This window comes from Ascaphus truei, chromosome 1 (assembly GCF_040206685.1).
Source record: "Ascaphus truei isolate aAscTru1 chromosome 1, aAscTru1.hap1, whole genome shotgun sequence".
In the NCBI taxonomy this organism is placed as follows: domain Eukaryota; kingdom Metazoa; phylum Chordata; class Amphibia; order Anura; family Ascaphidae; genus Ascaphus; species Ascaphus truei.
The window spans coordinates 77,313,522-77,331,337 of NC_134483.1; the positions used below are offsets into that span (position 1 = coordinate 77,313,522).

At 41.2% G+C, this 17,816-nt stretch overlaps 1 protein-coding gene across 3 annotated transcripts in view; it reads left to right on the top strand.

Moving 5' to 3' along the window:
• Positions 1-17,816, top strand: part of IPO11 (importin 11) — a 500,359-nt gene that overhangs the window by 16,456 nt on the left and 466,087 nt on the right. For all 3 annotated transcript variants that reach the window (XM_075589858.1, XM_075589848.1, XM_075589838.1), the window contains one exon: positions 7,378-7,478. In XM_075589858.1, the coding sequence (XP_075445973.1) occupies positions 7,378-7,478 (101 nt within the window). The remainder of the gene's footprint in view (positions 1-7,377; positions 7,479-17,816) is intronic.

A 17,816-nucleotide genomic window follows, 5' to 3' on the forward strand; every position in this document is an offset into this window, starting at 1 on the left:
TTGTATTTTCAGCGATGAAGTCCTCCCTTATATGACTCAATAAGATGCCCACTTACTAGATTCAGGGTAGGCAGCATGCAGTTGAGAGAATCTGTATATGTGTTCCTCCAGGTCCAGACGTTAACAGGTTAACACGAACCCCACGTGGTGTTCCCGATTCCGCTGGGCACTGGAAGAAACTCCGTCTCAGGAAATTGTCTCCTTATTCTGTTCCCGGTCTCCTGTATGTAATCTCCAGCAAGGGGTATAAAGAACAGAGGATTGCGCAATAATCTAAACAACTTTAATAGCGCCTCCAGGCTTGGTACAGAAATATACTCACAAGATTCGCGAGTTTTAAAATCAAATTAGAAACGCCCGACCCGGCTATCCCACAGCAACAAGCAGTCTCTGCTAGTCCCTGCCAGTGACTGCGTGTGTCTCGCGCTGTTTGGGCGTGATGACGTCACCACTTTCGTTTTCCGACTGGTGATTGTTTTTACTAATGTTGATTAAAAAAAATGTTGGCAACGGGAAAGTGTAGCATACTTACAATATAATTAACTTTAGGCTCTGGCGTCAAATGACACCATGGGGTCATGCGATGTCATGTTTCCATGGCAACACAACATCACGTGGTCCCCGCGGCGTCATTTGACGCCGGGTTGCCATGACGACGTATCGCTGCAAGGCAAGTGAAGTTACAGAGGCCTCACGTGATCCCCAGCATTTAATGTAAATCAAGATAAAAATTTACAAGCGATTGGTTATTGGGTTTACCACACCATATGATGACCGGAGGCAGCACCCTTGGTAAGTACCAGCAGGGGATGTATCAGCAAGCGGCTCGTCTGCTTCGTACTCCACAGCTGCGGGCTCCAGTGCTCACCGTCTTGGGATGGTAGGTAAATAAGTCCTATAGTAGGTGTCCGAGCGGCGTGCTACTCCTCGCGGGGCGCCCGACGATGACGTCACGAGTCGCCCATCAACTTCTGGAAACCTTCTCCTGGAACGCACAGCGTGCGTGTCGGGTTGGAAGTTACCAGCGGGATGGAGTAGAAAGCGCGCATGCGTCAATCAAATCAGCTTACTGACAGTGTCCAGAGACACTTAGAAACACTTGGGGAAACGAGCAATGACACCCTTCTTTCCAACGCGTTTCGTAACACTAGGTTACTTCTTCAGGGAGTGTATGCATAATGATGGAGGTTGTACATATATATATACCCAACTTCCCCCAATCAAAAGTGCGGTGTCTAATTGCTGCATCATTAATTACAGGTGTAGCAAATGGCTCGTAATTACAAAACACTGTGTCTCACAGAACTTTAAAACAAAAATACAATCATTTCAATAAAAGATAATAAAACATTGCATATCAAGATCAAATACATAAAAATTATATATATAAAATCGGCGCATGAAGAATGGAGCTTCTGAAAAAGAAGAGCCAGAGTTAGAGGCAAAGAAATACAATCAATAAAGATACAGGGACAAGTGAAAGCAATGGTGCTTGAAAGAGACTAGGGTCTAATATAAAGACCAGATATCAATGTCCTCATTTAACCCCTTAGGGTTTAGTGAGTTTATTTGATATATCCAATGAATATAAGGGTCTTTGTTATGGTATATTGCAAAATGACGGGAGAGACTGTGTCTCACCACTGGTGAGATTTTTACGATTGATTCTTTTATTAATTGTAATTCCACATATGTGGTTTATATGATCAACTGTGCATGCGGCCTGCAGTATATAGGCCGCACAAAAAGATGCCTGAAAACTTGGATACAGGAGCATATTAGAAACATCAAAGTAGGCTATGAGAAACACAGTCTCTCCCGTCATTTTGCAATATACCATAACAAAGACCCTTCCACTCTACAATTTAAAGGTATCAAAGTGGTTCCTAATGAAAGAAGGGGTGGTGATAGGATTAAAAATCTCTCACAACAAGAGACATTTTGGATATATCAAATGAACTCACTAAGCCCTAAGGGGTTAAATGAGGACATTGATATCTGGTCTTTATATTAGACCCTAGTCTCTTTCAAGCACCATTGCTTTCACTTGTCCCTGTATCTTTATTGATTGTATTTCTTTGCCTCTAACTCTGGCTCTTCTTTTTCAGAAGCTCCATTCTTCATGCGCCGATTTTATATATATAATTTTTATGTATTTGATCTTGATATGCAATGTTTTATTATCTTTTATTGAAATGATTGTATTTTTGGTTTAAAAGTTCTGTGAGACACAGTGTTTTGTAATTACGAGCAATTTGCTACACCTGTAATTAATGATGCAGCAATTAGACACCGCACTTTTGATTGGGGGAAGTTGGGTATATATATATGTACAACCTCCATCATTATGCATACACTCCCTGAAGAAGTAACCTAGTGTTACGAAACGCGTTGGAAAGAAGGGTGTCATTGCTCGTTTCCCCAAGTGTTTCTAAGCGTCTCTGGACACTGTCAGTAAGCTGATTTGATTGACGCATGCGCGCTTTCTACTCCATCCCGCTGGTAACTTCCAACCCGACACGCACGCTGTGCGTTCCAGGAGAAGGTTTCCGGAAGTTGATGGGCGACTCGTGACGTCATCGTCAGGCGCCCCGCAAGGAGTAGCACGCCGCTCGGAGCCGTGTGCTTTGGGACTCCTACTATAGGACTTATTTACCTACCATCCCAAGACGGTGAGCACTGGAGCCCGCAGCTGTGGAGTAAGGCTAAGGTCCCGTTGCACGCGTCCGCACGGCTGGCTTGCTTGCCGGCGGCGCGTGCAACTCGCTGTACCGCGATCTGCGGTCTACAGGATACTTTTCTCGGAGCGGGGGGGGCGTGGCCAAACGGGTCGGGGGGGGCGCGGCCATGACGTGAGGGGGCGCGGCCATGACGTGAGGGGCCGGAGCGGGAGGTGGGCGGGAGTGGGAGGATTGACAGGGGGGGGGGGGCGTGGCTTGAGCGGAGGGACCCGCTACTCTTCCCCCCCATCCCTCCACGGGCTGCCACGGGCTGCAGGTAAGTAAAAAAAACACACACACACACACACGCAGGCAGGCACTCACGCACTCATACACTCATACACACACACACACACACACACACACACACACACACACACACACACACACACACACACACACACACACACACACACACACACAGAGACAGGCACGCACGCACTCATACACACACACACACACAGACAGAGACAGGCACGCACACAGACAGATACACACACACAGGCAGGCACGCACGCACGCACTCAGACACACACACAGAGAGGCACTCACGCTGCTTTCACTCCACACTCCTCCCCGCTCCCCGAAGCCTCTCCTCCTCCCGCAGCCTCCCCTCCCAATTGGCTCACAGCCACACCACGTGACGCGTCAACGCTAGGAAACACCATTCTGTGGTGTCTCCTAGCGGCTGACGCGCCACAGCGTGTAGTCAGCTGTGCAGCCAGGGGGGACCGGGACCGGCTCGCGAGGATTCCCCTGCTGGTGGGGAACTCGCTACATTGCCGCCCGCGCCAACGAGCGCAGCGGGTCCCAGGCCTAAGAAGCAGACGAGACGCTTGCTGATACATCCCCTGCTGGTACTTACCAAGGGTGCTGCCTCCGGTCATCATATGGTGTGGTAAACCCAATAACCAACCGCTTGTAAATTTTTATCTTGATGTACGCAGAACTATTTACTTTTAATTATAAAGTCACGTTTTATACTCTACTACACTATGTGCGTTGTGCGCCTTGTTTTTCTGTTTTTTGTCTAGTTCCTGGGGTGTCGAGCCACCCCCAAGAAAGGCTGCAGACCCACGCATAGTGTCATCCTCACTTAAGGTTAACAATATTGTTTCTTACTCACGGTGCACAGGTCACTATTTGTCATTAATTAGGTATTAGCTGCGCACTATTTCCTATTGTTTTCACATTTAATGTAAATGCCTTCGAGGAAGCACGGGGCCTATGTAACCGCCGGGACACCCTCCTACAGAAAGTCTCGCGCACCCCTGTATTAATGTATTACAGATCATAGTACACAATGGTACTATCCCATCCTGTATTGTATATTTCCTTGTGGTTGGTCTTGTTTATAACCTTAAATGTTTCTTCTTTTCCCCTTTTTATAACCGTGAAGTGCTTTGAGCCCCATTGGGAGAAAAGCGCTATATAAATAAAGTTATTATTATCTTTCTGTGCACTAGACACTTTTTACATACATAACCGTATTGGTTACTGATAGTTATTACTAATTCAAACATTCTGTGTCTCTCTCCCCCCTCAAGATTTGAGTCACTTTTTGTACTTTATTAATGATTAAATGTTATGTTTTAAGATCTTAATTTTTCACACTGCATTGTACTGACAAGCTAATTTAAGTGTGCACACAATCAAGAGCTATCTTTGTATTTCTTTCCATGGTTTTTGCAATGCATAACATTATACAGGCATACCCCGGTTTAAGGACACTCACTTTAAGTACACTCGCGAGTAAGGACATATCGCCCAATAGGCAAACGCCAGCTCGCGCATGCGCCTGTTAGCACGTCCTGAACAGCAATACTGGCTCCCTACCTGTACCGAAGCTGTGCGCAAGCGGGGAGACTATAGAGCCTGGTACAAATGCGTTATTTACATCAGTTATGCACGTATATGACGTTTGCAGTACAGTACGTGCATCATAAAGTGGAAAAAAGGTAGTGCTTCACTTTAAGTACATTTTCGCTTTACATACATGCTCCGGTCCCATTGCGTACGTTAATGTGGGGTATGCCTGTAATACCTGAAACATAACTCACCATTCTACCCGGCCACAAGATATTTCTGCATCCAAAGGAAGCACTAAAACAAAACTTTTTAAATTGTTCGCATACTGAAGGATGTTGCAACCCTAATCTAGTCTTTATAAATCCAACTTGATCCTTGTTTTATCAATTTTCTAGAAGCATTGACTTTAGCAAGGATTTTACGATCACAATTTCTGAGAGATATAGCTCTAGAACTGCTGCATAAAGACATCATTTCGCATATATAAACGTTCTAATAGTTTGTAAAAAAATTAACAGAAGACTCACCCGGTGCAAATTAATAGCATTGAAGATTTCTTCAACTGAAATGGGTAATTCTAATTCCGGGTTAGTGGATAATATTTTATTACTAGTGAGATTCCCCAGAAAATCACTTATTTCTCTACAGCTTGATTATTGAGGTTTGTATAAAAATTAGCAACGACCTAATTAATTTATTTATCAGAAGTGACTAATTTTCCTGACACATCCTTGACGCCATTTATTTTATTTCTATTTCTCTTCCCCTATAAATAATTTGCAAGCATTTGATCAGATTTATTTGTATCTGGGTAACATTTTGCCTTCTGCACAGAAGCATGCTTTTTCTGTAGAAATGGAAATACATTTATATATTCTCAGAACGCATCTATGCTAAGGTGTTTGTGCCATCCAGGTTTTAAATAAACCAAGTTGAGTGAACACTAGCTTTCTACTTTCCTGTTATAGACACTTAGGACTCTCTGCAATATTTTATGGAGTCGGGGAAAATGCGCTGTTAATAGACGTCCATTGAAATGAATGAAAACCTGTTACCTATACAGTACCTCACATGTCACCATATTGAATAGGGGCCTTAGAGGGAAACAAAAAAAGGTGATATCCGCGATCTTGCGTTAACTGCCATATGTGTGAATGGCTATTACAGCGCGGTCACGACTGTCCGGCTCATGGATCCCCCCCCCCCCTTTAGTTATATCTGTAAAGGTCATTATGATCTTGCTGCACTCCGTTTTGTAAGGATAGTTGGATGTATTTTTCTGTGGGTGCGGGCTTTGAAGAACGTCCGGCATCTCACTTCTGTCTCATGTAATAATCTTCTATTTGCTGCACTGTCCACACAAAAAGTCTCTTAACAAGACATTCATTGAAGAGCTATTTGCAGAGTTTATAAGGCACAATGTTTCAGGGAACTCCCTCCTCAGGTGCAATATTTACATCAAACTAGTGAAACAATGAATGCACTTTTATAAGTTGATACTCTACTAATAGCCATTAAATTAATAATGTCTTGTTAAGAGACTTTTTGTGAACAGTACAAGCAGTAGAAGATTACTAACTAATTAGTTGTATCCCTGACAGCCGGCCCCTAATCACAGCCGCATGGCAGATGCTGAGAATCAATTTTCTGTGTCTACTGTTAAGATATTGTGAGACTCCACAAAGAACATAAGACCTTACATCACGGTGCTGTATGAAATGGTCCATTAAACCCATTATCATGTCTCTAGCACTGAAGGAAGTCAACGAAATCATTAAACACACTGACATTCTTTTGCATTTGAGTACGTCTCTAGAATGCTTTTTGAAGCCCCTAACTAATTAGTACAGATGTAGCAGGCATTATTGCACCTGTTGGTGTGCGTCAGCAGGTGCAATAGCCCCACCCTTTTTTCATGTGTATCTAATCCACAGCCAATGGCGGCCTCTGTCGCAGTGTGTGTGTGTTTAGCTTAATGTGCCAGCGGGGGCAATAACGACTGCTACATTTGTATAATAATCATGAACAACTGTAATAGATATTGAGTGATCATAGCCCCAAACTAGGGGTATAGATAGCACAGTCAGTGGTCACAGTCTATCATGGCACTCACTAACCAACATAATACTTAAAAAATGATGCTTGAGAAACAAAGCCGCAAAACTTGAGAAATCCTAGTGTTTTAAAATTAATCAGTTCTTTAGTATTAAATAATACTGTCTGCATTTTTTCTTAACATCTGCAAAGAAGGGGAGAGGACCCTCTCGTTCCATCTATGTCGTCACCATAATGACGTCAATATATTGTGTTCTCTCAGGAGCAGCTATGACCAGGGCGCCTGGAGCATTGAAGGGGATTATTTCTTTTTTTAAGCATTTTTTTTTATTGGTTAAAGGGCTTAATAAACGGGCAATCCCTAAGAAATGCAATTTGTAATTAGTTCTCAAAAGAAGCAAGGACATCCAAATATTTGCTTGGTATATTGGTTTGAGGGAGCCAATTATACTGTACTATTAAATTCTCCACTAAAGGTTGTTTTTGGCCTGCTATTTTGGACTGCATCTTTTACATGGGAATTGTAGGTCTCGTGAAACTGTAAGCTTCGAGAGGGGTTTCTATCGTCTGCCGTATATTAATTGGAAATGGACCACTAGTATTGACTAAGAGCATTGACTATATAATTGTATTTGCTTTCTGGACAGAAATTTAGTCTGTGTACTTTTTTTCCATCCTTGTGGAGTAACAACCTTCTTTATCTAGTTACTACTTTTTTATGCTCAAGCAAAACACATTTCTGATGTGATTAAGTTTCTTATTTTTTTTTTTTCCCCTTCCATTTTTACTCCAGAATATTTTCACAAACCATTCCTTGGATGTGAATGTGAGATGGCTGGCTGTCCTGTATTTTAAGAACGGAATCGACCGCTACTGGAGGAGGGTAGCACCACAGTAAGTAGGATTTTGTTGATACAACTAGAAACACCACTTTAAAGATAATGCTAAAACATTTGGCCTGTTGGAAATGTTGAGCGCGCGCTCCATATACAGTACCAACTGTTGCAATACAAAGAATAAAACATGTTTTAGTCGCTCCTCTTCGCCAGCAAGGACATACTGTAGTGTAACTCTCCTGGTTAAGGTCCCTTAATTTGAGAATTACGATTTACTATGAAGGTTGATACTTAACTGGTTCTACGTTGCCTATATGTACAGTGCAGGGTTTTGTTATACCTAAAAGGTTTTTACTGAGCAACATTAATTGTTGTGTTTAACTCCTAAAAATGTTTTCACGTTTGAATACAAATAATTCATAGATTCTTTTTAGAAAGTGAGAAGCCCAAGCTATTGATGTAAGCCACCCGAATTTGTATTTTGTGTAATCTTCAATTGCTTCTTTTTGATAATTATATAACTGTGATCCATAATGTTTTTTTTTTTTTAAATTTCTTATTTTGTGTTTGCTGGAGAGAGAGATCCTTGGTACTTTCTGAAATTTTAGCCTGGTACGACCACAAGATGGAGGGTCCTCGTTTAACTTTGTGTATAATGTAATGGAAGAATTATTATAATTGTTGACTAGCTTGTAGTGGAAAAAACAAAAGGCAAATTTTAATCTTGAATCTCTCATAAATCTCTATAGATACTTTGACCTGAATATTTGAATACAAATGTATGTCTTTATTTATATAGAGCTATTACTGTACATAGTGCTTCACAGTAGTAATACAAGTGCCAATCATATAAATAACAGATCATGGGAATAAATGCTTCAGACATAAAAGTAACATTTAGGAAAAGGAGTCCCTGCTCCGAAGAGCTTTCAATCTAATTGGTTGGTAGGAAGAACGTGCAGAAATAGTAGGAGGGTGTTCTGGTAAGTGCGTCTGCAAGGGGCCAAGCTTTATGTATGAGGTGTATAATATAGTATCAGCCACGCAGCTACTCGTATGCTTCGTTAAGCAGGTGTGTTTTAAGGTGGTTCTTTAAGGTGGTTCTTAAAGGTGGATAGAGAGATGTCAAAGGAGTTTGTTATTTCCAGGGAACCTCTCCCCCTGAAGTCTGGATGTGAAGGACATAGAAAATAGCAGACCATTTTGGATTAATTGTGACCCAGCAACAAAGATTGATCTGGATGTTTCCCCACATCTATAGACAGATTCCAATGCTGTGTAATTGACCACAACCATGCACTTTGAATAACCCACAAATACATGTTTCCTATTTCTGGTCATTCATTATTTGTCTTGGTTACATTTTAGGGTTGACATACATTTAATGCAAAGTTTGATAAGTATTCTGTAGCCTGAGTATTTTACTTCACGGTCATTTTTTCTAAAATAGATCCACAGCATTACAGTGTATTGTTTTTTTGTGTGTACCTTATTTACTTGGTGCATTTATTTAAAATATTAACTTAAATGATTTTTCCCAGATTGTATTGCCAACATTAGATCTGATGCTTAATTTAGGTATGGATGCTTAATGTATTATTTTTATAGTTTATTATTATTTGTAAATGCTCAATGTGCATTCAGACGATTTTGTACTTCTTCAAATCAGCAATCTACCCTCCCCGCCCCTCCAAGGAGGTTATGAGTACAAAGCATAATGTTAGTATCATGTCTCTTGAGAATGGCCTGCTCTTTCTTTAAAAAAATGTTTTTAAAGCTGCATACCAAGCAGTATCCTACATGTTTTATTTATTTATTTAAAATCAGTTCTGCACTATGAGAAAATACGTTTAGCATTTTTTAAAAACCACTGTGAATTACATTTTTAATGTATTATAATGTACGAACCCTGCCCTCTCTCTAGCAGTGCACCAATTGTATCTAGTGACTGCCTGGTCACATGATCTTCCCCACAGAACTTTGCATCATTGGTCCTCTTGGTCACTGGAAAACTGATCAATTGGCAACTTGGCTAATTACTTATCATTGTGTGGATTATATTGATGCACATATTAAGGGGGAAAAAACAATTAAAAAAAACAAAACATCGGGCAGCTTGGACTGTTGCTTTAGGTTTGACTCATGATTTTCTTAATATCTAACTTCTGAGGTTACAATGATAATCTGTATACTGCACTGAACTTTGGCGAGAGCTCCATTTTAACTTCCCGGACACTTAATATTTCAAATGCTTATATCTTCGTAATGGATAAAAAATTTTTTTTTTTTAATTTGATCAGCACTGAGTGCTGCTTAAAAATTCTGTTGTTTTTCTGATGATCATTGGCTTATTATTTTTCAGAAGATGACTTGATACAGTGAATTGCATTTGATAGTGTTCATACTGTATACTATGTATTTGATACAGCTGAAATACACTTATTGTAAGTGACATGTTTGGTTGCTCAGAGAAATTCTACGCCCAGTAGATGTCACTGTAACTTCACTGAAACTCTCAGGGCTAAATAAAGTGTTCAATTTTATAACATATTCTGTGAGAACGCAAAACCATTTGCACTACAAACCGGGTTAATTTAAACCCGTTATTTCTGTTACACTAAGTCCCCTGATACACTGAAAATGTCCTTAATCTCAGTTGTGTCTAATCGAATACTATGGACAAATAACACTGATGCAGCCATGGATTGCATAGCTCCATATAAATGAGCAATTAGGGACAGTATTTGATCTGGGGAAATGAGAGCATAAATTAGTGTGAAAATGCACATTTCATTTGAATTAAAGGCACACTGGCTTTTCTCTGTTAAGCCGCAATAATAATAATAATTTTAAAAAAGCAGCGAATTTTGATGAGGTTTAAAATGCTTAACTGTATTTTGCAACATATTCTAACCCTTTAACTGCAATAGTCACTTGAGAGCAATGATTTGTGCCGGTTTTCATTTCCCTTGGGCACATTTATCATAATAAAAACAAATGCCTGGATGAACCATAGGGACATGCATGTGCTAGGTGAGGAGGAGAAGATTGACCCAATACTGTACACCATTCCAATTTCATTTTGTTCACTGCTTGTATTGGAGGCTCGGAGATGACTTTTTGTGTTTTTTCTGTGGCAGAGATTGTTGTCTTTCACTGAGTCAACTTGATGAATAGAAGGATGGATAAATAAAGGGGAAGGTATGAAGCCAGAAACGACATGGTCTAAAGTCTGTGCCTTACATTTCTATGTTATTTTTCACTTCAATGTATACATTTTTTTTCCCTATTATATTGCAGATAATGGGTTTTTCTGTCGGTTGCTTATTAAATACACCTTCAGGGATAGGTCTTCACTTGCTTGACAATGAGCAAGCAGTTAGAGCTGTTTCTGTGCACGGAGGCAAAGGCCACACAGTACGCTGGGTCTGGCCATGGTGTATGCGCTCACATCTCCTCAGCATTGTTCATCCAAGTAACCTCAAACTACGGCACAGGAATGTTTGGCTCATGTGCATGAATGTAAGGAGCTGCTTGGGCGATGCGATCTGACCAATTATATTGCAGGCATCTGAATAACCAATGTAGCATACCGCTTTTCTCCATGGCGTGGCTAGCTGCTATTTCACATTCTGTTACCTGGCTTTTGTGGAGATGTGGGGCACACTGTTACTCAGAGATCTCAGACCGTTCCATCAATCTTCCGATTAGAATGCCAGTAGTGAAACCTACTGTATATTTGCATTAGGGTTACTATTTTTCATATAGATGATTAAACCAGATTTTGAAGATAATGATAATTTAATTACAACTGAATAATTTTTTTTTTTTTGGATGATCTCCGTTGCAATAAATGGGCTGCGCCTGCACACTGACTGCGGGACATGATTTAAATGTGAAAATAATTCAATGATTGTCCGATGTCATCAACGGAAAAGCTAACTGCATTGCACTGTGCATACATTTGATTAAACATTATCCTGTTGTGCCTTAATTGTGTAGCCTTACTTACTTTGTCCACAATTTTTTATTTGTTGTCTTTACTTTCTTTTCCCGGATCTTGTACTTTAACATGAAATTATTACAATTATGTTTCGGGAATTATTGTGGGAGCTCTCTTATAAAGTTTGAGTATTACAATGTTTTGCCGCTGAATTTATTTCTCAGATACTGCAAGTAGTAGTTTCTAACAAGCAAAGGTGGTATGCACTGTATTATGCACTGTATTATGCACTGTATTATGCACTGTATTATGCACTGTATTATGCACTGTATTATGCACTGTATTATGCACTGTATTATGTACATTTTTGTTTCTGTACATTTCTCAGTTTGGCATCTAGGTCTAATTTTACAAAGTTGTAAAGTGTAATTTAAAATCTGAAACAACTATTAAAATGATTGAGAAGATGATCTTCCCGTAAGTGCTTTTCACTTTATTGCAACTCCACTATGTTGCCAAGCGGGACTGCACCTTTAACACCCAAAATGTTAAATCGATATTCTGACTGCTTACAATTCTTTAGTGAATTCCAGTGGCCTTTATTTAGATTTGAAAGCTCTTCTAGCAAAATGCTCAGAGGAGATCCAAAGTAATGAGTTAGATATATTATAAGATAAACATTTAAAGTGATAATGTAGTGTAATCCCTCCTTGACATCTATTATTAAACAAGCGTATCTTGATTTTTTTCTTCACACACTCTCCAGCTTTCGAATGACTTGTAATTTACAGCTTTAAATGCAAAATGCTTGATATATCTAACTTATATATATTTTTAGTCAGTAACATTATTATTTTTTTTGTCATATGTTAACCATCCATAGCTTATCTCTCTCCCATCACTTTGAGAACTATAGTTTTGTTTTTTTCTCATTTTGCTGCGTGCTTGGGAGTACAAGTTCATGCTATGGATTTCACTGTGCAGAAAATGAGGTGGCGTTCAGGGAAAGATAAAGCCAGGGTTGCTCAAGCTCAGTCCTCAGAGGCTATCGAGAGGTCAGGTGTTCATGATTTCTCTAACACGTACATAACCAGTTGGTTTAGTCTTAATTATCACCAAGTCAACTTGGTTAAATATGCAGTGTGAAAGAAATGGGTATAGGCATTGGCCATGTGATGTCAAGTGACGTTGCAGAGGGAGTAGGGCGATGAGAAGGTAAGGCACCTTTACAGAGGCCCCACGCTCCCCTCTGGCAATCAGTGGGGAAGAGAGCGGGGCCTCTATATGGGAAAAAACCAAAAATTTGCCGCCCCAAAATGTTGCCATCCTAGACCCGGGCCTAATGGGAAATCCGCCGCTGGGTATAGGCTGCACTCAATCTTTTTAAAACGTTAGAAAAATATTCAAAAGATGTTGGAACATACATGGCAGTCCTGTCCACACTACCCATAGACATATGTAGGCAAGAAAGGATGTATGCAGCACACTGAAAGAATCAAGCACAATTTATTCTAAAAAATGCATTTACTCAAAGCTATGGGCTTAGTGCAGGACAAAAAACAGAACTGATAACGTGGCCGGGCAGCAGTCATTTCATCAGATCAACCCCCAGTGTGAAGAAAGGGCTGCTGCCCTGACACGTTATCCGTTCTGTTTTTTTGTCTTGCACTAAGCTCTAAGCCTTGAGTAAATGCACTTTGTAGCATAAATTGTGCTTGATTCTTTCAGTGTGGCTGCATACATCCTTTCTTGCTTAGATATAAAGTGATATGCATTGCCCTGTGGATAGACAGATTCCAGCCTGTTGATGGACATATCTTGAGCACCTGGGATTAAGCCACACACACTAACTTAAGTGAATCACAAAATGTATTCTAAAGATAAACCACTTTCTTATAATTAACCAGAGGCCCTTTTAGGTCTATACATGGGTAAAAGATGTTTCTGATTTTCTAATCTTGGGTATCTAGTCATTTATTTGGATGGTCATGCTATCCATATTGCTTTTTAGGTACAGTATGAAATCAGGGTGTGATTGTGGAAATTCATTTGTATTTTGTTAATCATGTTCAATATTTCCCCAAAATCTTAGAATAGCGCTATTAAATATCTGGAGACTTTGTCCTTTTGTTACTGTTCTAGATATGTATATCTATATTTATATAGCCCCCACAGTGTACTCTGCACTTTATAAAATAGTCAGCACAGGGAATTCTAATACAATAAGTGCAACAAATAAAATCAGATAATGGCATAGGAAATCCCTGCCCCGGAGAGCTTGCAATGTAAGTGGTATGTTGGGAGACTTAGGCTTGTTATATAGTGCGGCCGCGTGCTACACCGTGCGCACGCACGGCAGTTATAGATGGCTGAGGTTAGTCAGCCCTTCTATACAAGGGCTGCGCGCACACGGCAGGGAGTGGGGAGCCGACAGACAGCGGGGAAGACGGGGAAAATCATCTTTTCGCGCCGCTACCGGCGCTGAATGTGTGTGTGTATGTGTGTATGTGTATGTGTGTATGTGTGTATGTGTGTATGTGTGTATGTGTGTATGTGTGTATGTATTTGTGTCTGCACAAATGTAATAAATATTTTACTTTTTACCAATGTTTCTTTTTTAATAAATAATAAATTACACATACATACACATACATACACACATACATACACACATACATACACACATACACACATACATACACACATACATACACACAAACACACAAAAAAACACAGTACCTTCACAGCTCACAGCATACACACAAAAAGCATGCGGCACGTGCACGCGCCTTGGAACAGGCGCACGGCCGCAAACACTATATAACAGCCCTTAGAGACAGCAGGTGATGGAATAAGTTCAGTAGATATCAGTGGTTGGTAGGAGCAACAGTGGATGTGGGACAGTAGTCATGAAACTAGGCTATTGAAATGCTTCATTTAAGGCCGTGATTATAGTGCCCGCTACAGGGCACGCATGTGACCGCGTGATGTCACTTGCGCGGTTCGCGGGCATGAAACCTGCACTGTAGGCGGGAGGTGACAAAGAGGTGTGGCCGTGACGTCACTTGCGCGGTACACCCTCATTGGCTAAACCGCTTAATGTGACGCTGACGTCATGCGGTCGTCGCTTGGAGAGACACATTAATAATTTGTGGCTCCTGGATTCTGCCTCTGTTGCGCCTCGTCGTGGTTGCGCGCACTATGGGCAACTACATTGGAAGCAATGGAACTTGTTTCTGCACTATAATCGCGGCCTAAGGCTGCGTTTAGAGTGCCGGCGACGCGACGTTGCGGCAAAACAAATGTATTTCCGCGTCACGTGCGCTTATAGTAAGCGTGATGTGGCGGCGCGAAATGTTGAAGCCTGTCAAATTTGATTTTTTTGAGGCTGTCGCCACATGTGACAGCCTCTGAACCAATCAATGGCCAGGTCGCTTGCGACATCGCTGCAAAGCGAAATACAACTTTCGTGGGTGGCGACGGGTGAAGTCATCCGTTGCGTCCGTCGTGCGCACTATAAGCGCGGCCTAAGACATGAGGCTTAATGTTGGACATAAAGGTGGTAAGAGAATGCAATTGACGTATACTGTATCCTTACTCATGAACAGATTAGCACAGAAGTACTATACTGTATGTTGTCACTTTGTATGTTGCGCTGAGTCTTTCTGTTTTTTTTTTTTTGGGGACGTATAAGGAGTGTGAGAGAGTTCTACAGACAGTGAGGGGAAAAGGTTTAAGAGGAGAGAGCAGTAGAAGTTAAAGGGGTGGACAGGCGACTGTAATTTGTAGAGCGCAGGGGTATAGCCAGGCTAAAGCCGATATGTAGGATGGAGTAGATGAGTGGCGAGCCTTAAAGATAAAAAGGGGAACTTTCTAGGTGATCTGGAATTTGATGGGAAGCCAGGTGAGGTATTTGAGGAGATGAACACAGACTGTTTTGGGAGAAAGTGAAATTATTGTAGCAGCAACATTTTGAATAGATTGCAAAGTAGAAAGTTGTGAGGCAGGGAAGCCTGTTAGTATTATGTTACAATAATCCATCTGGGAGAGGATGAGAACATGCATTAGTTTTAGTAGTAGATTAAAGGAAGAAGCGACAAATTTTATGTACAGTGTACATTATTGTATGCGGTTGCACAAGACAGTACACATGATGGGGTTTATGCCCCATCTCCTGCGTGGTAGGACCACCTTTTCCAAAGCATTTAAAAAGACTCCCCCCCTCTTGAGATCTACAGTCATATTTTTCTTACCTGTGTGTAGACGTTTCTCTCAGACAGGGGATATTGGAAAAAAGAGGCTATTGGAAACTTACAGGGCCCTTGCAGCTATCATGGGAGGGGATTCCAGGCGATATTGTCTCTCCGCTATGGCAGGTATACCGGACGAAACACAGTGGGTGAGGTCTGATGCAGCCTCTGAGGTCTGGTCCTTATGCTATGGCACATTTACTGGCAAAATCCTTTGGTCAAGGTCTGATGAATCCCTGGACAGCCTGGTTTCTCTCCAGACTCGCAAACTGGCTGATTCTCTTTGTTGAGGTCTGATGCAGCCTTCGTGGTCTGGTCCCTCCGCTTCTGCGCGTACACTGGCAAAATTCTCTGATCGTGGTAGGAGATATCCCTCAACAGCCTGGTCCCTCCACACATGCGCAAACTGGCTGATTCTCCTAAACTGAGCCTCCGGAGCCGGTTCTCGTCTGGTCCTTGGGAACCGGAAGTGCGGTTTCAGCACCAGAAGTGATGTTTTGGTGCCAAACGGCCATGGCTTTCCCTCAGAACTCCTTGTTTTTGCGCCAATGGTCCCTAATTCTTCTCCAGAGCATAGGGTGGAATCAGAGCAACCTGAACAGTGGCTCTAAACCAGGCCTGCACAACTCCAGTCCTCGAGGGCCACAAATAGGCCAGGTTTTCAGGATATCCCCACTTCAGCACAGCTGGCTCAATTAGTGGCTCAGTCATACTGCTCAGTCATACTGAGCCACTAATTGAACCAGCTGTGCTGAAGTAGGGATATTCTGAAAACCTGGCCTGTTTGCGGCCCTCGAGGACTGGAGTTGTGCAGGCCTGCAAGTCTAAACCAAGGAAAGCTGCACCCAAATTCAAGCACTGTATTGTTATATGTGAAACAAGACTACCTACTCACTATGCTAAAAAAAAGTTTGCCCTGTCTGTATTATGGCAATTTCAGAGGAGAAAACCGCAACTCAAATGAATTAGTTTTTCCACATGGCTCAAATAATCAGTCTCAGAGACTTTTGAGGTTGCCAGATTGGGAGACCGTAGAGGTTCCTGCTGAACCCCAGGAGAGGTCCCTATTTAAATGTACTATGTAGGTACAGCCTAGGATTTTGAACACCATAATCTCAAAAAGAATAGGGAGAGTACACAAAGAAACCTATTTTGGTGCACTTCATAAAATAGAATGGTTATGTAGATTAACCTTTTTAATTGTTCATTAATTATCCTGTGTTGCCACTGGATATAAATATCTCTTGGAGGTTAACTACTATGCAAATAAGCCATAATAGAAAGCGAGAAGCTCTGGACCTAGCGACCTTTTGCATTATTCAAAGTTTACATTGTAAGAGATGATTAACCCATATCATATCCAGCCAGAAAATATATGTAATAATAACCTAGAACTGTTAAAAGTATCAAACTTAACCTTTAATTAGATATACAGATACAAATAATAATACAATAAAAAAATATAAAGAAGCAAACTATATACAATTTGGAGATAGCCACCTAAATCTGACTAGTTGAACCTCAGTAGATCGTGGAGCTATTGGGCAAAAGCCTTCTGCATTGGAGGGTCCCTCATCACTGTATGTCCCTTAAATTGAATCACTTCCCTATTAATTGGGTAGTAAATGTAGTAGACAAAATAATAAACAGGACATTTAGGGTTTAGGGTTGAAGCTCCTATGTCTAACTGACAGAGGTAGAGAGCTCGCTGTAAGTGGACTGCACAAAATAATAGTAGTAGCTATTGGGGTGTGGAGGGCAATGCCTGAGTACCCCTTTGCTGCTGTTGTCCTCGCTCTCAGACCTCACAAACCTCTGCCAGATTGAAAGCTAATACCACTGCTCATAAGAGATTTAGTTGTCCCTCGACGGATTCTGATATTCAAAATACCCTTTTCTCTGATTGGCAAGAGTCTTCATCAGAGAGAGAGGGAGAAGCCGTGGAAATACCAGAAAATGTCAAGATGGAATGCCTAAATGTCCATACTCAATACTCTTCAACCCGGAGATGTCCTAGCATAGATACATTTAATGACGTATATCTGCATATTCCTATAAATGTGTCCCATCAAAGGTACTTAAGATTTTGTGTGAAGAAAACTAATTTTCAGTTTGTCCTACTTATTTTTGGGCTAGCCAGAGCCCCAAGAAAATTCACCAAGGTTCTAGCGGTCGTCATTGCCCATCTCAGGAAGCTGGGCAT